Source organism: Peromyscus leucopus, chromosome 8b (assembly GCF_004664715.2).
Source record: "Peromyscus leucopus breed LL Stock chromosome 8b, UCI_PerLeu_2.1, whole genome shotgun sequence".
In the NCBI taxonomy this organism is placed as follows: Eukaryota; Metazoa; Chordata; class Mammalia; order Rodentia; family Cricetidae; genus Peromyscus; species Peromyscus leucopus.
Genome location: NC_051086.1, coordinates 43,791,011 through 43,813,705, shown reverse-complemented (window position 1 = coordinate 43,813,705; position 22,695 = coordinate 43,791,011). Strand labels below are relative to the sequence as shown.

The following is a 22,695-nucleotide window of genomic DNA, read 5'->3' as shown; positions in this document are numbered from 1 at the left end:
GAGGCCAGCAGCACTAAGGGATGTGAAGCCAGTGGGGCCCCGAGAGTAAGCAAGGTGACAACCCAATCCCACCTCAGTTCGTAACTAGATTATGATGGCTAACGGATCGGCAGAAATGAAGGTACTTCTCCAGTCTTCTGCACATATCTGGCAGTCAGTCAAAAGTGGCACAATACCGCAGAGCAAATGAAAAGCCCACTGTCTAGAGACAGACACGTGGACAGAAGCAGACAGGCGGACAGGGTGTTTGAGTAGGTGGGGATTGCAGCAGAGAGATGGAAGCTATCAGGAAGAGTCTGGAGGAAACAGGCAGCTGTGGTCGAGACCAAGTGTCTGCCCTAGACGCCTTGAAGAGGAGATTCAGCCGGTGAAGAAAGAAACAGAACTTGAGGTGTAGTGGGAATGACCCAGAGTGAACCACAAAGTCAACGGGGCCTCAGAGCTCGAAGATTCAGGAGAGAGAAAGAGAAACATCAAACAAATCTTAAAAGAACCCAAAGCAGAATAAATAAAACAAGGAACCCCTAAACATCACATTCAGATGACAAAGATCTGTAGGGCCAGGGGAAGATGAACAGTTGCTGTGTGAGTGCTACAGCTCTGAAGGGAAAGGTATCCCAACAATTGTTACAGCTCTGTTCCCACAGGGACCAATTTCCCCAGCAGAGCAATACAGTCCTTACTGCAGGAAAGGTTTCCATAATGCAAATATAATAAGTCTGCTCCAGCTTTGGAGGATTTCCCCAGTGAGGTTGTTACAGCTCTGCTCAGCTCTCCTGGAGTTGGGAGCTATCGAATACCACAAAGTCACACCGAACAACAAATCTCACTGGAAATTTATTGGGAAGGAGGAATCCAGGGGAGTGGCCGCCTCTGCCAGGGTGGGAAAAGGCGGCAGCAAACTGAACAGATTCAGGGTTTATATAGAGTTTCTTAGGGGCAGGGCTTCTTGGGACAAGTTCAGAGATTGGTTGGATTTCGTACTCAAGGGTTGGCTGTTTTTTATGCTTGGGGATTGGTTAGGTTTTGTGCTCAGGGATTCGTTGAATTTCAAGTCCTGAATTGACTAGAGGTAGGGTATAATTCCTCGGCTCTGGTCTCAGGGCCAGGGTATGCTTTCACTGGCCCTTTTTACCCTACAGTGCAGCCACAGTGCACACCACTGGCTGGCCACACCTGGTCCTTTACAGGAACACTGATCCATGGTGGGAAGAAATATCATCAAAGAGGCTAAGGGAGGCTGGCCCAAAAACCCAGGTAAGAAAATCAAGAAATGAAGAGGCTGTGAATGAATAAAAATTTATCATCTTCGAGAAAATGGTTGCAATGAGAAATCGTATTAAGGAAAATACGATTAAGAAAGACAAACACCAGGTTTTCTCACATTTACAGAATCTAGATTTTTTTTTCTGGAGCTGAGGACCGAACTGAGGCCTTGTGCTTGCTAGGCAAGCGCTCTACCACTGAGCTAAATCACCATGCCCTAGATATTTTTTTTAAAGACATGTAATTAGAACAGTACTGATTTATGTAGAGACCAGTGAAAGGAGGGAATTGTGGGGTAGGGGAGACTACCAAAGCACATTGTATACAGGCATGAAAAAGCTGCAGCAAAACCAGTTTTATTCAGTTAGTATATACCAATAAAAAAAATTTGTTTAAGGGGACCATGCAAGTCAAATCAGGCTATATTCTGCACGCTGACCCAAAACAACAGATAAAATTGGCAAAAGAGCCCTTCCTTTACAAAGAGAAAGTTAAAAAATTACACAGAGGAGCCTCTGAAAAGCTGACCAAACACTCTCAATATTGTCCTTAACTGAAGCTGAAGCTGGGTTCTCAGCACCCTGTGTCTTGGTACCTCTCCTTCCCCACCCCCAGTTCCAGAAACATCTTGTATTCACAGCTCCTTGGGGTTGGATGAGCAGAATTGTAAAACCATAAATCTTAAAGACTAGAAATAGGTTTATCTCCCAGAGAAGCTGAGCATTGGCATCTGACTCTGAGCATGTGCTGGGGTGTTCCTCAGCACACAGACAGCATGTGTCTGTAGCAGGGGTCAGGGGCTTCCTAGCAACCCTGTTGTAGGAGGTTGACCATGGTGGGCATGGTAATGATGTAGGCTGGCTCAGTACTTGACGGAGACACATCTTGGACAAGAACTTGTTGGATGCCAGCTTGTCAACAAAGAGCTCCTAGGACCTCTGTAGTGGATTGAATTTGTCCCCGAAAACTCATTATGTTGAAATCCTAACCCTTAGTGCTTCGAATGTGGCCCTTCTTGGAGATGAAGCTTTTACAGAGAAGTCAAAATGAAATCATTAGGTGGATCACAACATGAAATCTAAAAGGCAGAATGACGAGAGAGAGAGAGAGAGAGAGAGAGAGAGAGAGAGAGAATGAGAATAAAGTTTAGCATGACACGAGGGTAAGAAGCCAAAGACAGACTGCACATGCAGCCTCAGGATGAGCCAATTCTGTAGTCACCTTGACTGCCGCCTTCCAAACTGTGGACAGCTGCTTTGCGTTACTAGCGCTGCCATCTGTTCTGCTGTGAATGGCAGCCTCATTCCTGTGCAGCCCGCTGGCTGTGGGTAGTGAGAACAGGGGCCCCTGCTGTGTGGCCTTTGGGGTAGGTAGGTCTGCCAAGTACCAGGGTAGGAAGGATGAAATTTCACACTTCAGCTTGCTGGGAAAAGGCTTCTGAGGATATTTTCATGCACCTGGAGGTTTAAATGCAACTAGAAGGATAAGCATAGGTGCTCATTAAAATGAGTGCAATTGAACATACTCGTGGTGAGGTCCAGGGAACACTCGTCATTCTTTTAGATGGTTGGCCTTCACCTGGAGGCCCTCACCTTCCTGGCTACATCACATCAGCCACACACACATGTGAACACACATACTTGCCTGCACCAAATTCACACACATACATATACACGTGACTTATACAGACACACGATTCATGTACACATGCACACGACACAACCCAGCATCTGCACATACACATGCAAATTACTTAATTCACAAACACATACAAAGTGCACTCAGCTATCTGTCTAAGGCCCTAGGGAAGAACCCTTGTTTGTAACAGCTATGAGAACAATGCTCCAGGTGCCGGCCATTCTCCATCTTTCTCCACTAAAGAGGAGCACACGGGTTGACTGCTCTGCCTAAAGTATGGGACACAGTGGCGCAGGGGGTGCTGGGGTTGGGGGCACTGCAGGTGGTTGCTTCATTGCGGTGGGTGCAGCCGGGCTGTCTCTCTTCCGGGCTGTGTCTTCTTCCCCTAGTCTCCTCTCCATTCCTCCCCTCCTCTCGCACTCCATCTTCTTCATTGTCTCCTTCACTGGCTGTCAGGCTCCCGGACCAGCGTCCCCGATGGGCACGCGCACGACACCCAGGCCGCCAACCGATGCGCGCACACAAGGCTGCGGGGCTGCTGTGCCCGCTAAGCCGAGAATCCCGAGCGTGCGCATACTCTCCTGTGTGGGTGAGCTGCGCTCCGGGAAGCAGAAGCTACACGTCTCAACGGGCTGGGGTGGCAAGGCCACCTCACTGCGAGCCTCCATCGCTGGGCCTGAGGGGACAGAAGAGGGTGCTGTAGGCACCGAGGGCCGCGCCACACTGCTTGGTCCCCGAACCCAGCGCCACCCCAGGACTCTTCGTCCTGCGTGCCCCTGAGCAGGCTGTCAAGGCTAGGTTCACTTCTCTCTGAACCCCGACATCATCTAGCTCCCGCCCCTGGGTGACCCCCCCCTTTCTGGATCTCCTGCCAAAGCCAAAGCTAGCAACCTGACACCCACTCTCTCCTGATCCTGCTGTTTGAACCTGATTGCTCGGAGATGCTTCAGGATGCCCAGGCCACTCCAGTGGACTCAGAACCTGTCCGCCCGGAAGTAGGGGTAGCGGTGGATAGGGAAGGGGAGACTGCCTGCCGGCGCTTGTGCTTGAAAGGGGCCTGGCTTTCCGTACTTACGGTGGGGAGACTTTGCCTGTGGCCCACATGGCCCTGAACACTGGCTCGGAAGCCGCTCTCTTCGACGGAGGAAGCAAGCCAAGGCCACCAAGAAACAGCAGAAGATAGCGCAGAGGCAGAGCCCCAGAGTACAATAGACAAGGGCCAGCTGGTCGCTGCTCAGCCTCAGTCCTGTGGATGCTAAAAGACAAAGAACAGGAGTTCAGGGGGGGCACCCACCCAGTGTTCCCTTCTCACAAAGGTGTTATGTTCAGGCCTGCAGCTACTCATACCCTCCCCCATTCGAAGACTAAGTGCCCGCCCTACCATGGGCTTTCTTTTTACCTCATTAGGCCCAAACAATGAGATTCCTTTCCTGGCCCCAAGATGTCACTGCTATGCTTTCTGAGGGACCTGGCCCCTTCCGTCCCAAACTGATGGCACATTTTTCCAAGACCTTAAAGCTGGGCCTCTCTGGAGCTGGCCTGTTCTGTTCTCTCCACATGCTTTGGAGGTAGGCAGACCCAGAGACAGATGCGTGCATGCTTGTATGTAAGAATGGCAGTCCAAGAAGGATGACTCCTCCTAACACCAGGGTGAGCTTGGACTTGAAATCAGGACCAGGGAGATGGCTAAGGAGTCTGGGTGCAGGTGTGAAACAGAAGGACTCCAGGGTGGGGCATCGGACACTTAACAGCTCAAGACTTGAACCTCAGGCTATGGATGAGGGACTAAGACCTTGTCCCAGGCCACAGCTCTCTGCTCCTGACACTGCTCTTTCCAAATGATCCCCTAGGTCCTGCTATTTGGGAACTAGGGTATACTCTGTGCTAGAGAAGTGGGGGGACCACTCCCTTGAAGGAGGGAGTGGAAGTAATAAACTTATGTTATATAGGATTTATCAATAAACATTAAATTGAACAAAAGTAGATGTTTAACAATGAGCACTGGTCTGTCAGGCAGTTTAGAGGACAGCCCTGGCTGGCAATGGTAATTCATCCCAGAGCCTCTAATCAGGATGAGCAGAATTCTGCCAGCAGGCAGGAGGACCCAGTTAACTGTGCCTTGGGAAAAGCAGGGCTGGTCTGTCTGGTATAACTATGACAATACTTTGCACTGTAAATCTCCCCGTCTGTTCAAACATCCAAACCTTGGAAACCTGTCTCTGTAGAACAATGTATAATTGCTCGAAGTGTAACTTGGGGCCTTGAGCCTATATAAATTGAGGGGGTTTTCTGTTCAGGGCAGATTCCCTTTTGTGCATTGGCCAGAATTAATCACACACTATTATTCAGAAGTTTTTTCTTTATTAATCTCTTAAGTGCTTGAAATGTTTTCTCACTGAGAAAGCATAATGTCTCTATAATAGTTCAGCCTGCTCTGGGTGCCAGGTGCTTTTGTACTGGACTTTCCTTAATTCTTCTGTTCCCTGATTAAGGGGGTCAAAGATAAAGGGGGGGGTCAATACCTTTGTTTTAAAAACTGGGCTGTAATTTGTAAATCATCACATACACCACTTAGTGAATTTTGAATGTTCCTTTTTTTTTTTAAAGCACATTCATGAAGTTGCACAACCATCTCTACCCCCTAATTTGAGACTATTTCTATCTCCAATGAAAACGTCGTGTCCCATTCATGGTCCCTGCCCATTTCCTCTCACCTGGCCCCCAGTGACATTCATCTGCATTCTATCTCTATGCACTGACAGGCCTGTTCTGGACATTTTGTACCTCACACTCACAGGTTTGGGGAAATTATTCAGAATACCCATGTAGTGTCCGTGAGACATTACTGGACAACCCTATTAAAAAAAAAAAAAAAGCTGATGGCATTCTATTTCTCTTTTTAGTTGTCGATTCGATGCTGACTTTGAGTTCTCTCAGTTTCCAGCATTCACTCCTTATACAAACTGGAGTCTGTTGTAACAAACAGCTATTCTTTCTGTAGGGTTTTGTACATGGCCCACCTGGTTGTATGATTACAAAACAAAACTTGTTACATTTTCCTTATTAACTTTGCCTCTTTTTTTTAAAATGATTCATAGTTTATCGTTTTTTTTTCTTTTTTTTTCTTTGTGGAGCTGAGGATCGAACCCAGGGCCTTGCGCATACTAGGCAAGCGCTCTACCACTGAGCTAACTCCCCAGCCCCTAACTTTGCCTCTTAACATTCCTCCCGAGGTTGCAGTAGAGGAGACCTCTGAACTTAAACACGGTCTCCTCCATGTAGATACACCACCCTGTTGATGATGGCAACAAATCATCAGTCTCACTGACCCAGAGCCTGTCACGTGTTCTTTGGCCTGTCCAACCATTTTCGTTGCACCCCCAGTGAGAATTGTAGTAAGTGAACAGTCTTCCTTTTCGTGTGCTGCAGATGCTCTGTTGCTCACATAGCTCACGCCAAGGCTGCACATTGTCATCACTCGACTGTCTAAGGTTCCGGAGCTTTGCCCCTGTTTGTGAAGTGTTATGGTCCCTCAGATGGACCCTCCTCTGAGGGGCTCTAAATGCTGCCCCATTCTACACCACCCCTTTGCCAGCGCATAAGCAGTTAGAGCAGCCTGTGCCTCCAAGCCCTTCAGCAGTTAGGGTGATGTCTGAGAAGGGGGGATGAGGAACTGGTTGGACAGACTCTGGTAGGCAGACAGATAGGGAGAAGGCCATGTCTAGGTAGTAAAGATGGCAAACTTCCGAGACAGCCAGCTTCTTTCTTACCTGAGGCAAAAGACCAGCAGCTTAAAACAAAGACCGACTGGTGTTTCTCAGTGGGGACCCTGCTGATGGCCTGGCCCTACGATATGAATTCAAAGCCAGAGTGGGAGGCCACAGTTATGAGCCGGTCAGCTACCCTGTCACTGTTCAAATCTGTCCCAACTAACCCTTGCTGGTCATGGAGGCACACACCTTCGATCCCAGCACTTGGGAAGCGGAGGCAGGTGGATTTCTGCGAGTTTGAGGTGTGTTGTCTACACAGCAAGTTTTAGGACAGCTGGGACTACATAGAAGAACACTGCCCCAACAAAACAAACAAACAAACAAAAAACCAACAAGAAACAAAACTGACCAACCCTAAATTGGAGGAAAAGACCCTCCCAAGACTTAAAAATCAAAGCCTGGCTCTTCAGGAGAAACTGGATCTGGGCTCCCAAGTCCCCCTCTGTTCTGTAGAGGGTTTTCCCCTCTGCCCCACTTTCGGGTGTCTCACTGGTCTCGAACTGCTAATCAAGCGTTCCCTGCCCCACTCCTGGACCAGCTTGCCTCACACCCAGGCCTTCACTTCCCAGAAAGCTCCCGGGGGGCCCGTGACACAGTAAAGAGGGACTTCCTAAATGGGTTGGGCTCATCCTCACCAAGACCTTGGGAAACTCGCTCCTCCCCAGTCAGAAATAAGCCAGCATCACAGGACTACTCTGTGTCCACTCCTGCCAGTCTCCTCCAGCCTCACCAGTGCATCCTCACCATCGCCACCATCACCATCCTCACCATCACCACCATCACCATCCTCACCATCACCATCCTCACATCACCACCATCACCATCCTCACCATCACCATCACTATGCTCACCATCACCACCATCACCATCACCACCATCTCCACCATCACCATCCTCACCATCACCATCACTATGCTCACCATCACCATCACCACCATCACCATCACCACCATCACCATCACCATGCTCACCATCCTCACCATCACCATCCTCACCATCGCCACCTTTGCTCACAGGACTATCTGAACCACAGCCTTACCAACGGCCCCCCGGCACTGTCCACGGTTTTCCATCTGTCTGAATCCTCTTCCGGTTCCGAGTACCGCGGGACAGGGAGGAAGACCTGCCTTCCCCATTCTAGGAAAATCCTTTCAAATCCGGAACCACCCATCCCCGTTCAAACCTGACGCTGCTGCCACGGCCTGTGGGCTCCTAGACAACCCCAGTGTTCCCTCGACCTTTCCCAGCTCAGAACGAACTAATTAATTCACTGAAATAGACCTGTCTTCCCAGTCAGCTTGCAGCCTTTCGCTGCCCTGTTCCTGGGACACGCCTCCATTGTGGCGACCGGATAAACCTAAAGCGCCCTGCAGAGGGAATCATCGAACACCAGACAAGCACTGTGACACCGTTCCCTGTCTTTCCTATAAAGCGCGGCTCTTTGGGGTTGCCAGGCAAGTGTCTCATATGTGTGCTTGCCCAGGGGCTGGACCGGTACCTATACTTACCCATCGGTTTCCACCGTTCCCCTCGTCCCCCACGGAGCCCTAATCCCTGCATCAATAACACCTGAATCAGTAAGAGCAAAGTGGGCCGTCCAACTGGCCCCTCTTCTCACCACTCTGGGCATCCTCCCAGGACAATAAAGGGGTTTCTTTAACCTCTCTGTCTCAGCCGCTCTCAGACAGCCTAAAATTCCAGATCAGCTCCACACACGCCAGGCCCTCCCCCGGGAACAATGATCCTTCTACGCCAACAGATCAAAACTGGTTCCAGACCGGCACAGAAATCTCAGCAACAAGCCTCCTCTGGATGGACTCCTGGTTCCTGCCCATCCTGGCTCCTCTCCTCTTATCCCCTTCCTCCTTAACAGGCTCACACTTTCAGTTTACCCTGTCTTTTCAACACTTTCTTCAGTTTCTCCTAGACTGCATCACTGCCATCCCCTGGTCCCCCACACGAGATGAGGACAACCCCCCTCTAGAGTCACTCTAGACGTGGGAACCCCGAGGTGATGCTCCCCCATCGGAAAGTAGACAGATAGAAAACAGCACCCCCATCCCTCATATGTATAGGATCTGGAATTAAAGGAAATTTCACCCCTAGCCCCTCATGCAAAACTGACACCCTAAAACAAGCCCAAGTTCCCAGGAAATCTGCCACCATGGGATTCTCAGAAAGCAGCTAATCCCCTGGAGGGTCAGGGGAAAGCAAGTGACCAATCTTCCATCCTGCCTTCCAAGAAACAGTTCGTGTAGAAGAGCAGCTCACTTCCTCATTCTGGCCCTGGCAAGACCCTTCCCTCTTCCTTCTGTACCCTTAGAGTGCCACCCCCCCACACACACACACACCATGTAATCTGCATTCCTCTGCAGGTTCAGATGCTGTCTTGGGCTACCACCTCTCAGACAAATAAATGTTAGCTTTCGCCATCACAGTTGACTTGAGTTTTTATTCTTTCATTTCCCTCTCATTATTTAATTCTTTCGTTTACCAAAAAAAATTGCCACCTCCACCAGGCACTGTGGAATCATTCTCTTCAACTCCGTTCTGGGCTGGGCCCTGTTTGCTCCCATAGAATGAGATGCTCAGAGAGGCTACGTAGAAAGGGACAACCCTGGGAGGCTGGGTAGACCATGCCAATGCGTTGGGTGTCTCAGAAGCTAGAGCAATGTGTGCATGACTCGGCAGCTGGCCACTTGACTAGCGCCATGGGGATCGGGGTCCAGCGCCAGCACTGCACAGTATCAAGGGAAAACTTAGATTTGGAATAATTTCACTACAAAGACTTGGTTTCATGTTTGAAGCATCAGATTTGAGCAGTATACACAATGCGTGTGTATTAAAGTGACCCATAGACCTCTGAAATTTTTGTCTCAATAATTTTTCTACCCTGGAGTGACCTCCCTGGCTTCTGGCTATTTGCCTAGAGTCTAGGCCTCTTGAACCAAAGACACTTGTTATTGCAGCCGGCTGCCTGGTCTCCTCCTACCCATCTTGATCCTCAGGTACCATAGGCATTGACCTCTAGTCACTTACCTGGGACTGCCTGCAAGCCTCCCTGCTCGGATCCCTGGTGTCTTCCTGAGTTGCCTGGCCTGGCTTCCACCTCCCTGGCCTGTGGTCTCCTGAGCTCGGGCTGGAAGTTCACCTGGCTTCTGGCCTTTTTCTCACAGAATTGTGCACATTGCTGGGGGTGCTGTGTGCAGGTGGAGTCACAGTTGACACAGACCCCCAAGAGGTGGTCATAGTACTTGCCTTGCTCTCTGCGGCAACCGAGGAACTCTGTGAGACAGAAAGAAAATGCTAATGGGTGTTACAGGCTGTTAGGCGCTTGGGGTCTGACAATAAACTCTGTCGAAGTAAAGAAACAAAAACAAACCAACCCTACATAGTTCAATGTGAAAACAGCAAGTCCAGGACAGTTGTGCCCTCTGGGTGCTCTCTAGCTGTAAGATTCACATTCTGATATTTGTATCTATATTTATATGTATCTTCCTGTTTCAAGATGTTTCTTGTGACGAGAGCCCCAAACTTCCGGCTACAGTTTCTGTTTCTTGTTGTTGTTGTTGTTTCTTCTTTGACCCATAAATTCTTCAAACTTCTTAGTTTCCAAACATGGTGGGTTTCTACATATATTTAAGTTTTTTAGATTTCCTTTATATGCATGAGTGCTTTGCCTGCATGTATGTATGTATGTGCAGCGCATGTGTGCCTGGTGCCTGTGGAGTTCAGAAGAGAGTATGAGACTCCTCGGAATGGTTGTGAGCCATGGTGTGGGTACCAGGATCAGGACTGAGGCCTCTGCAAATGAGCAAGTGCTCTTAACTGCTGAGCCATCTCTCCAGCCCCCTCTACACATCTTAAAATTAATATCTAGGTGATTATATTGTCATATAAATTGTTTATTTGAATTTTCAAATCTCCTGAAGGAGAAATGTACTTTAAGTTAGTGGAAGGAATAGAAGAGAAAATGCCAGAACCCTCTTTGGAGAGCTGGGGAGGGAGCTGGGAAAGTCCGTGGTGATATGTTTGGTAACACGTGGGAACCACAGCAACCTACACAGGTAGTGTTGCCCCCAAGGGTCCCATCTGGTGAAGAGATCATGGGAAGCTAATCTCCCGGGTGAGTGAATCCACCCACAGCTTCACAGCCAGGAAGGCAGGACATAGGCCTACTTGGAGGAAGTCCATCCGGGAAGGGGGGCACTATCCACTTATTCCCCAATAAGCTACCTCCAGCACATGCCCAGAAATAGAGAGCTAAGTGACATGGATTGAGACCCCCCTGAAGCCGCAAGCTTTCCCTCTTTAAGACTAAAGGAGTCTTAAATGTCTTTAAACTATACAAGGGTAGACCAGATGGTTCAACAGGATAGGTGTTTGTCACCAAGACTGACTACCTAGTTTACCTAGTTTGATCCCTGGGGCCCACATGGTGGAAGAAGAGCACTGACTACCAAAAGTATCTTCACACACACACACACACACACACACACACACACACACACACAAACTAAGTTTTAAAACTGAGAGATAATCAGTAAATGTTTGAAAAACACATGAATGGAAAAAATGGGATTGGAAATGAAAAGGGTAAGTTTTAACAATTTCTGAAGACATGCATGTGGGTGTGCTGTGCTCTCCTGTCCCCATGTTTATATATTTGATGGTTTCCATAGTAAAATGTTTCACAGCAAAGCAATAATAGAAGTGGGGAGGTGGTACATGCCTGTAATCCCAGTACAAAGAAGCTGAGGCAGGAGGATCTCAAGTTCAAGACTAGCCTGAGTCACATAATAAGACCTGTCAAAAAGGAGGAGAGAGAGAAGAGAGAGAGAGAGAGAGAGAGAGAGAGAGAGATATGATGTATTATGTCTTGAATTACCAAAGAATAAACTTAAAAACATTTTTTTAAGGAGGAGATAGAGATGAAGGACTAATTCCTTCTTCATGTAGTCAGAGAAATCCTCCAGGATATCGATAAGATGCACTGAAGGCTGAGTGAGAAGAAGCTAAGAGAAGATTAGAGAAATGCATTCCAGGCGGGGGAGCAGGCAATTTTCAAGGGCACGAGGCAGGAAAGAATGGCCATGTACAAAGAGCTGAAAGGCTGAGGAGAAAGAGAACATACGGCATATCATTCCTCCATCCCTGCTCCTCCCCCTGGCTGCAGATGGACCAGAGAGTCTGGGGCAGGCGAGGGAATGGCCCCTGTGCTCAGACTCCAGAACTCACTGCAGAAGTCTGGACAGGTACGCTGGCTCCTCTGACTGCAGGAGACACAGGAGACACAGGTTTTTGTCAAGGGGTCCCAGTGCTGCTCTCTGGGGCAGGATGTCATAGTCACCCCTAGCCACCAGTCCTGTGGAAAGAGAGATGGGGCATTAGGAGAGCAGATGGCCAAACAGAACCAGGTAGCCTCTCCTGCCGCATTCTGGGACAGACAAAGTCGGCTTCCAACCCCAGCTGCAATCCGGGGTGGGTTCTTCACTTTTTTATCCTGGTTCCCGTTTATAAACTGGTTTCTCTGAGGGTCCCTCCCTGATACAATTGCATCCTGTCTGTCCCCACATTGTCCTTCTTGTGTACCAGGCCTCCTCCCCAGGGTCTCTGCTTATTTCCCCATCATCCTTGACATCTGTCGAAACATAGGGGACTGTGGGAAACCCATAGGGGACTGTGGGAAACAGAGGGCTGTAAGGACCAATTTATGTTTAGACAACCTGACACTGATATAGACGTCCAGCATGGGCTGAGATGGCTAATGGTAGACATCAGGGGTCTATGAGTTAGCATAAAATACCTGACACTGGATGTCTGGGGAATCCAAAGCAAACGATGATGTCATCTCTTCTCTAGCTGTCTTTGAAGAATGCCATTTTTGTGTGACTCTCTATAAATATGGTTTTGAGGTCAGAAGCAAGGGCTTTAGCGTTCACTTTTGCCAGCTTGTCTGTGTATGTCTGCCTATAAGCCTGTATGTCTGTGAGGCCTGTGTGCTGGTCTGCATGTGGGCAGGCATGTGCCTAGGTACCTACCATTGTCTGCCTAGTGGTCCATGTGGAGACCTTCATGCACAGAGAATAAAGTATCTTTTTTTTTTATTAAAAAAAAAGATTGCTTTATTTTAATTTTATGCATGTCTGTGTATATGTATGTCTATACACCACATTTACTCCTGGTGTCTGTAGAGGTGAGGAGAGAGCACCGTATCCCCTAGAACTGGAGTCATAGGTCATAGGTGTGCTACTTTATGTGGGTGCTTGAAACCAAACCTGGGTCCTCTGCAAAAGCAGTAAGTGCTCCTAACCACTGAGCCATCCCTCCAGCCCCAGGACAGTATGCCTCATCCAGCCAAGGCTCCTTCATCTCTTCGATCTCTTTGCCTCCTGAGACCCTCCTCCTTTCTGAGCATCAGAGCATGGACCTCAGGGGACCCTACTGCCTCCCACTACCACGCACCCCCTTCTTGCTCCTCACTGTGGCCTTGGCATCCATGAGTGTGTGGCTGCTTCCCACCATTAATTAGATTCACCATGGGCATCATTTGGCAAGGCCTGGTCCTACCCTTCTGTCCAGTGGTGGGTCCTCAGGATTTAGTAGAGTGTCCGCTAAATGAACAAAGTTTTTAAAAGCAGGCCTGGCCAGTGCCACACCTACAGCAGGCACTCAGTGTAGAGTTCTTCCACCTTTTCTTTTTTGTTTGTTTGCTTTGTTGTTGTTTTGTTTTTTTCGAGAGCCTGTCTGAAACTCACTCTGTAGACCAGGCTGGCCTCGAACTCCCTGGCCTCGAACTCACAGAGATCCACCTGCCTCTGCCTCCCGAGTGCTGGGATGAAAGGCGTGCATGTAGCTCCATCGGAAGTCCTCAGAGACAGAGGGTAGTGAGCAGCAGGTGGGAGCAACACTCCGGAAGTCGGCAGGCCCAGGGGCAGCACGAGGTGTTCCTGGCATTGGGAGTGAGGAGACTCTGCCTCCTGATATGGGCCTCCCTCCCTCCCCTCCTCCAGCCTGCACCTAAGCACCACGTGTCAGGCATGTAAAACTCATTCTCTCCACCCTGGGGCTGGCAGAGGTTGGCAAACATGGATGGGGAAATGGACTGTGGGGAGATGCGAAAGGCACCCTCTGTGGGAAAGTCTCTCCAACAGTGGCCAGGATCATGACCAATCACACAGGACCAAAGCAGCACTGGGCCACAGTGGAGCAGAGCCATGCCAGGTCACAGTGGGCAGAGTGACATCCAGGCACACTGGAGCAAGATGACCTTCGTCACAGAGCTGGCGTCACCAAGGCAGGCAAACACAGAGATAGTTTGGTGGCCTAGGGTACTTGGTTTTGGTTATGTAAGCCTGTCTCCTGGTTGCCCAGCCCCCTCGCCTGTACATACTACATACCCATCCCTCTTCAAACAATGTACTGCCAACCTCAGACCCCCACCTGCATGGAACTACACCTCTCTCTGAACAACTTAAGTTGCTCTGCCCCTAACAGCCATCAAATGTAGTTTCTATTCAAACATATTCCTAATGTAGCAGTAGGAAGAACAGCGAGGCCAATCCAACTTGAACTGGGTTTGGGTGCCTATCTGGTAAGACAAAACTGCTTCCTCAGGCCAGGAACTTTTCGGGAGCACCCCCTATTTACCAGCTTATGCACATTCATAATTGGTTACACATATGACTAAAATCAGATGCACTATAGGAAGAGACATGTGCAATAGAAAAAAAAATGGTTATATGACCTAATCTAGCAACCAAAACAGAGAAGTGCCCTTATTACCCCCTTAGACACCAGACTCCTCCTTCTCTTGAACCCTGTGAAAGACAGCCCCAGACAGTGATTGGGGCTCTCAAGTATCTTCTTCACTCTTGTGGCCGCTGCTCTTTTGCAGCGTATTCTGGTCATGTAGCAATCCCTGTGAGCTTTCATTTCTATTGCTTTTGCAGAGTTTTCTCGCTACTTGGCAATCTGTGTGGGTGGGGGGGGGGGGGCTCTGTGTGCTTTGCACTTTCTCATTGAACTTGAATCAAGAGATCGCCTGCCTCTGCTCCATGCTGGATTAAAATGCCACAAGGCCGCTCTGTGCACAGTCGGTGCAGACAGCCACCCTGACACTGGCTGCAAAACTGGAGCAAACTGCTCACATGGAGCCCAGCAAGGACCAACAAGAGGCAGCATCCAGATGGCAGTGAACTGAAGTGTCTCATTATTAAACAAACAAAAACCCTCAGTCTTTTTTTTTTAATGTGTAGCCCAGGCTGGCCTCGAACTCGTGATCCTCCTGCCTCTGCCTCCTTCAGCATGCACCACCACAACTGGCAATATAACTTTTTTTTTTTTTTTTTTTTTTTTTTTTTTTTTTTTTTTTTGAGACAGGGTTTCTCTGCGGAGCTTTGCGCCTTTCCTGGAGCTCACTTGGTAGCCCAGGCTGGCCTCAAACTCACAGAGATCCACCTGGCTCTGCCTCCCGAGTGCTGGCAAAAGGCGTGCGCCGCCGCCGCCGCCGCCGCCGCTGCCACCGCCACCGCCACCACCACCACCACCACCACCACCCGGCAAACCTCAGTCTTATTAAGAGCATGTAAAAGATTTGAGCAGACACTTCCCAAAAGAAGACAGAATCGCCACAGGCACCAGCAAAGACACTCAACATCATAGCTCATCCGGCTTTCCACAGGCCTATGACTCCAGCCATCAGGGAGGCTGGGGCAGGTTCCCCAGCTTAGCAAGACTGTCTCCAAACTAAAAGCAGTAAATAAAATATATACAAATTTAAAAGGCTGGGATCCAGCTCAGTGCTAGAGCACTCGCCTAGTACATGTGAGGCCCTAGGTTCAGTCCCTAGGACCATAGAGAGAAAGCCAGGAAAGGAGGAAAGAGGAGGGGGAGATGAGAGGAGGAGAGAGAAAGGAAAGGAAAGGAGTGAAGGAGGGAGGGAGGGAGGGAGGGAGGGAGGGAGGAAAGAAAGACCTCAAACCCGTGCCATGAAACCTTACGATGAAATTACAGAACCCTGGGGATAAAGAGAACTGTAAAAGTACAAGACAAAAGCAACCGTTGCCAGGGAGATAGATTTGCTGCGCAAGCCCCAACGAGCTCAGTTTGACCCCTGGGGCCCCCATAGGGGTTAAAGAAGACAGCTGACTCTGCCCAAGCTTCCTCCGACCTCCACATGTGTGCCATGTATGACACATGGGCCTTCATACCTATGTACATTTCCCCCCTACCCTCTCTCTCTCTCCTAGTATACATTCATCATTATCATCATTATGAAGAAAAAAAAATAAAAAGAAAGGCAACTCATTATGTACAAGGGACCCTCTGGAAAACTAATGGAGATGAGAAAGAATGGGATAAGAGATCTCAAGGCCTGGAAGAAAAGAGCTGCCAGCCACAAGTTGTCTTGAGCAAAACTGCCTATCAATAATGAAGGAGAAATTAGGACATTTCTGGGAAAAGAAAATTTGAGAGATCACATTTCTGGCACCAAAGGCTACCAAGAGTCCTTCATTCTGTAATGAAAGTGGCCGGACTGTGCCTTGGAGCCCAAGAAAGGATGAGAAACACTACTAAAGGTCCCTGCACAAGAAAACATGAGTTTTTCTTTTGTTTTCTTTTTCTGTATATGGGCGTTTTGCCTGTGTGTACATCTCTGTACTGAGTGCATGCCTGGTGCCTGCAGAGCTCCTGGAACTGAAGGTACCAAAAGCTGTGGGCTGCCAAGTGAGACCTGAACCCAGGTCTTCTGGAAGAGCAGCTAGCGCTCTTAACTGCTGAACCGTGTCTCCAATCTCTGCTTTACTTTATTTTTGAGACAAGGTCTCCTTATGTAGCCCTAGCTGGCCTGGAACTCACTGTCTATACCTCCTGAGTGCTAGGATTAAAGGAATGCACCAGCCACCATGTCTGGATAGTCAATTAATGTGTGTGTGTGTGTGTGTGTGTGTGTGTGTGTGTGTGTGTGTGTGTGTGCACTCAATTGTGTGTGGTACTGAGGACTGAACCTAGGGCTTCACAAATCCTGGATAAGCACTCTTCCAGTGAGTGACATCTCCAGCTCTTTTCTTTGTTTTATTTTGAGACAAGGCCTTGTTAAATTGGCCCAGGGTGGCTTTGAACCCCCTCTCTAGCCAAGAGAGAGCCTTGAACTTGTGATCTTGTTGCCTCAGTTTCTCGGGTACCTGAGATCATGGGCCCTGCACAACCAGATCTGCCAAGATAAGCTTTATAAAGGCAAGAATTGATGCATACTTGTTATGAGTTGAAACTCCTATTTCTCTACATAATTTAATAGACACTGCATAAAACAATTATTAAAAACCTATATTAACAGTCATTTGGTGCTCAAAGAGAAAATATGTAACATAACAACATCAAAAGAAAGGGGCAGAGATTTTTAGGAAAAGAGTTTTGCATATTAATGAAACTAAGTAGATATTCAAATTGAGATATCACAAGATCAATTTGTTAAATGTAATCTTTAAGATAATCACTAAGGAAATAAATTAGAAATCTACATAAAAGAGAGTGGGCCAGTGCCCTGACTCAGTAAGTATAGGTACACACTACCAATTCTGATGACCCGGGTTCAATCACCTGAACCCTTAAATTGGAAACAGGAAATCGGCTCCCACAAGTTGTCTTCTGACCTCCACTCACTCTCCATGGCACTGAAGCCCCCACACATACACACATTCATGCACAAAATAAATAAAATGGAAGCAATATATAAACAGCAGAAATAAGTCTTCATCAGAAAAAAATATTAAATGTAAATGATCTGAACTCTCTTACTTAAAGGCAGAAACGGGCAGACAGATTTGCAAAAACCCACAAGATTCATCTATATGCTATTTATAAGATTTGTTTTTGTTTGTGGTGGTGGTTCCCACGGAGCCCAGGGACTAGAGCACTAGGCGGTCTCCCCCTTTAGCCACACCCAACCCCAGCATTTAGATCAAAGGACACAGAAGACTTAAAATAAAGGCCTAGAGCAAGACACTTGGTGCACATAGTGCTCAGAGAGCAGACGCAAATTTACAATTATTATCTGACAGAATACGTCTTATGTCAAGGCCCAAAGAGGCATTAAAAGAAAAGAAAACCCCAGACAGATATGTCCATGAATACAAGTGCAAGTTCCTCAACAAAACGTCAGCATACCGAATCAAAGGGGATTGTTCCTAGACTGCTGCAAGTATTCAGTTCTACAAAACCGAATGTACAACATTGGAAGAATAAAGAAGGAAACCACACAGTCATCCCAATGGGTGCAGAAAAGGTATTTGACAAAAACCCAACATCTTCTAATTAAACAAAATGAAAACAAGAAAACGCCAGATGTAATAAACTAGGATTAAAAACAAACCTTTTACATAAGAAAGGCCATATACAAAAGATTTTACAGACATTAATGTACTCATGGGGAAAACTGAAAAGTTTTTAGGTAAGACCAGGTACAAGGCAGGACTGTACCCCTCACTCCCTTTTGCTCAGCCTGGTATTGGGGTGACTACACACTCTGGCTGATTCCTGACTCCCGGTCCCAGGTCCTATGGTATTTTCTTTTGTGTCAAGGTGGCCTCTGGTCAATGATGCATGCAATTCTCCAGGAAACTTTAGGTATTGGTGTCCTTGGTGAACATGCATCTGTGGACATGGTTGCTGGATACAGATAAAATTAGAGTAGAAGCCTGCCCTAACCCTGGCACATGGGCAAAATAATAATGATAATACTAAATAAAGGTATCCAAATTGGAATGAAGAAAGGTAAGTTCATCTTTGTCCACAGAAGACATGATCTTATAGTAAAAAGGACTATAAAACTGTTGGAGTTGATAAAAACATAGTTACAAGATTTTAAAAAAAAAAAAAATCAACCATCAAAAGCCATTGAATTTTCATAGCCTTGCAAAGAACAACACTAAAGGAAACGAAGCAACAATTTAGCTTATAATGACACAAAAAGAAATAAAATACTTGATAAGTTTAACCAAGAAGATGAAGTATATGCCAAAAACTATAGAATATTGTAGAAAGAAATTACCTAAACAAGTCAAAAGACACCTGTGTTCGTAGACTGGAAGACTTAAGAAGTCAATACGGCCCCAAATAATCTACCAATAATATCATCTATAACAGAATCCTAACAAGTTTTTTAAAACATAAATAGAAAAGGATATCCCAAAAATTCGAATGGAATTGCAAGGAACTGGGCAGTCAAAATAATCTTAAAAGGAAGGGGGAAGCGGGAAGAGTCACACTTCCTGGTTATGAGACGGCACAGAGCTGCCACAGCCAGCAGTGTGGCACCGGTGCAGACAGGGGTCCAGTGCAGCCGGATGGGGGCACAAAGAAGCCTTTGCAGGGATGAGCAGATGGCTTCTTTACAGGAATAGCATGAGCATTCAAAAGGGCAAGACCCAGTCTTTTCAATGAGTAGTGGCTATCATTCAAATTAGGATGTCATACGGTTAAGATGTTACAGTAATCAATCTTGGAAAGAAAGCTGGACAGGCACATGTAAAAGAATCAAGTACTTACCCAATACCATTATAAAATAACTCAAAATTGATCAAAGACTAAGGGTTACACCTTTAAAACTTTAAAGAATGGGCCAGGTGATGGTGGCACACACCTTTGATCCCAGCACTCGGGAGGCAGAGGCAGGCAATCTCTGTGAGTTCGAGGCCAGCCTGGTCTACAGAGCGAGATCCAGGACAGGCACCAAAACTACACAGAGAAACTCAGGGAGGGGGAGGGGAAACCTTAATTATATGTTAGAGCACACACCAAGTGAAGCTGCTGATACAAAATCTCCCAAATAAGCAAATCTCTAGAGATGGGAGATGGATTAGCTGTAGTCTGAGACTGGAGGTGGGAGATTGAAGATTGACAGGGTTCCTTTTGGGGTTTTGGAAACCTCCTAAAATTAGATTGCGCTCATAGCTGTACAATTGTGACACAAAATCATTTGCTTTAAGTGGAGCTCCTGGTCTCCTTGTGGAGCGAGTTAGATGAGCAGGCCAGCGTGAGAGGCTCCACGACCCACTGGAGGTCTGTAGCCACCACAGCCACCGGATCTGACAGGGAGACGCAGGTTGACAGAGGGCAAATGCCAGCTAATCGATGGGAAGGAGCTGTGTCCACCCTTCTTTCTCACCCACCACCCAGATCTGTGGAAAGCCCAGAAGCACCACCCAAGCCCTAGGATGGGCAGAAGACCCCCCCAGGATGATGGCGGCCAAGGCAGGTTTGAGAAGACAGATCTGTTGGTGAATAGCAGGGAAGGAGGGATTGCTCTCATAAACTAGATTCGTGTAGTGGGCTCAGATCAACACAGAGACTCCCCTGGACCCTGAAGCCCAGTCAGCAGGACCTCCAGTTCCTAAAGGCCTCCTGACATGATGGCAGCTGCTGTGTCATGGAAGACCGCTGTGGCAGATCTGTTTGAAACCTGCTAAAGAAACTTAGGACAGCGGCTTGCATCACACAGAAAGACCTAGCATGTCTGCAGTGTGGTGCTGCGGGCTCCTTTACAGAGGAACGTGAGGTCAAAGCCGGGGTGCAGCTACAGGTACTTCTGTCCCAAGCTCCACGCTGATGGCATTCCTCACCCCTTACTGCAGGCGTTAAGGAAGGCAACTTTGAACCCTCGAATTTGTCAGTTCCCACCTTTTGAAAGCTGGACACATGGCGTGTTTGGCTGCTGTTGTGAATACCTTGAAAGAGGAAGGAAAGACTCCTCGAGTCTTTGAATACTAGTCAGATGCCAATGTGAGCAAGCAGTCCCACGCTGCCATTAGAACGAAACACTCAGACAGTTGTAAGAACACAGTGAGGGCCAAAGTACAGCTTTTTGCTATTAAACCAAATACTTGTGGTTTATTTCATTTTCATACAAAACATTTTTCCACTTGAGCAAAACAAAATTATTTGTTATGTGAACTATATAAAGGTGGTTACTTTCATTTTAATGGCTTTCTGTTATTATTATTAATTATTATCTTTTTTTTTTTTTTTTTTTTTTTTTTTTTTAGATAAGGTCTCACTATGTAGCCCTGGCTGTCCTGAAACTCACTATGTAGAACAGGCTGGCCTCGAACTCACAGAGATCCACCTGCCTCTGCTTCCTGAGTGCTGGGATTAAAGGTGTGCGCCACTACACCTGGCCAATAGTTTTCTATTTTTAATTTCATGTGTAACTGTTTTAACGTTTATTGTTATAGAGGAACTATGAGCCGAAAAAATATGTACCTATTTCATAGTGGTACAAATATAAGAAATGCTAAACTATTTTCTAAGCCAGGGGATTTTTGTTACGTTTAACTTCCCAGAGCCTTTGTTTGTGACTCTTCAAGAGGGTCTGAAGGGTTGAGAGCGGGTTTGTGGTTTCGAGAGCCGTTCTGTAGGTCAAGAGAGGCGGCTCACCCGAGGCCCAGGGCAAGTGTGCTAACAGCGGTAGCGTGAACTCTCCACCTGTCTCAACCCTCACTGCAGCATCAAGAAGCTGCCCTGGCTTCCAGAGCACTCTGGCTGACTCCTCACTCCTGGTCCCAGGTCCTCTAACATTTCCTCTTGGGTCAAGGTGGCCCTGGTCACTGCCCCATGGGATTCTCTGTGAAACTTATGTATTGGCATCCTTGGTGGACATGGTTGCTGGACAGAGACAAAAATTCTAGCAAGGGCCTACCTGAGCCAAGTCTGCGTGTGGGGATAGGTAGAGCCACTGTGAGCCCTGAGTCCTGATGGCGAGCCTTAGAAGTAACCCTAAAACCCCATCAGCTCTACACGTAAACAGCCCTGATTTGTCAACAATAATCAACAAGGAAAAGAAGGAGACAGAATGGTGACAGAGAGAGGCTGAGACATGGAACCCAATTTCTCCTGTGGGCCACGAAGGACCTGGGCTGAACTTAGCCACCGAGGACACCATAGACACTTCGTGCTCAACACCTTAGGTGTTCTTTAAGAGTTCTTAGAAATTCATGACAGTTAAGTGGGGACCGAGTTCTAAACGCTAAGGTATCTAAAATCTATCAGATTCACTTAAAAACCATCCAGGGCACAAGGAGAACAGATGGAGCATGTGGACACAAAAAGAAGCCCCTACCTGTTTGGCTGACCCCATGACTCCCTGGCAGGCAAGACCCGAACCCGGAGCCCTCTCCCAGGTACAGGACGGGGGCTGTCCCAAAGCTGAGTGGCCCTAGCTTGTACCTGTGTTGACACTGCTGGATCCCCAGCCCCCAGAGCACCTTCCTGGCCCTCACCCACCACAGCTGGCTACTCACCACGCTCCTGTGCCGCTGGCTCCAGCCTCCTGCCTGCCCTGGCCCACGCCACTCATTACTCAGGGCGTTTATTATTAGCCTGAGATTTTGTTAGGCCTAGGCCACACTTCCTGGGTTTTCCCCTCGACCTGGGCATGTAAATAAGCTAGCCTGCTGACCTGCGCCTGCGCCTCAGTCCAGGGAGTACAGGTGGGTGATCTGACCCTGTTGGCACAGCAGTAGCGGCTTAGCTTGACCTGGCTGTGAGATGACAAGGCTTGGGCACGTCTAGATCTTCCCTGGCCCATTTCAGGGGCCTGGTTCCTGTTCAGTGCCCATTCTCCAGGCTAGGCCGCCCAAACAGCTCTTGTCTTCCCAAAATAGCCTTCCCTCCCTCAGTCCTTCCCTCCTCTTGGACTACCTCATCCTGTGTTGCTGCCTGGTCAGTTCCTGCTGTCCCTTCTACAATTCTCCATTGAAGTATCACCTCTCCCAGGAAGCCATCTGTGATTGCCCCAGGTCATTAGGTGCCTATGTTTGGGGCAGACCCTGCAGATCTGGACTTTGCTTCAGGGTCCAAGGCCTTGGTGGGGGCTTACATACGCAGTGACCTTGTACCTTCATGTTCTCATCTGAAAAATGGATCTTTGAGTCATCGTGAGAATAGCATGTGTTCATTCACACGGTCACTTGATCATTGTTTGTTTGGTTTTTAGTTCTCTTGAGACAGGTGCCACGAAGCT

At 47.9% G+C, this 22,695-nt stretch overlaps 1 protein-coding gene across 1 annotated transcript; it reads right to left on the bottom strand.

Moving 5' to 3' along the window:
• Nucleotides 1–1,597: 1,597 nt before the first annotated feature.
• On the bottom strand, nucleotides 1,598–22,068 carry Tnfrsf13b (TNF receptor superfamily member 13B). The gene is made up of 5 exons (XM_028857515.2): nucleotides 21,974–22,068; nucleotides 11,913–12,039; nucleotides 9,714–9,959; nucleotides 3,980–4,159; nucleotides 1,598–3,580 (listed from the first exon to the last, which is right to left on the bottom strand). The coding sequence occupies exons 2-5, from the start codon at nucleotides 12,016–12,018 to the stop codon at nucleotides 3,357–3,359; spliced, it is 756 nt and encodes a 251-aa protein (XP_028713348.1). The 5' UTR covers nucleotides 12,019–12,039; nucleotides 21,974–22,068; the 3' UTR covers nucleotides 1,598–3,356.
• Between the last annotated feature and the right edge of the window lie 627 nt (nucleotides 22,069–22,695).

What these genes read in the sequence shown, in the direction of transcription:
- Tnfrsf13b (XM_028857515.2), bottom strand. Translation starts at nt 12,018, where the DNA reads ATGACATCCTGCCCCAGAGAGCAGCACTGGGACCCCTTGACAAAAACC. An exon ending in TACCTGTCCAGACTTCTGCA is followed by an intron (nt 9,960 to 11,912) that starts GTGAGTTCTGGA and finishes TCTGTCTCACAG; the next exon opens with AGTTCCTCGGTTGCCGCAGA. An exon ending in AGGCTTGCAGGCAGTCCCAG is followed by an intron (nt 4,160 to 9,713) that starts GTAAGTGACTAG and finishes TTTGTCTTTTAG; the next exon opens with CATCCACAGGACTGAGGCTG.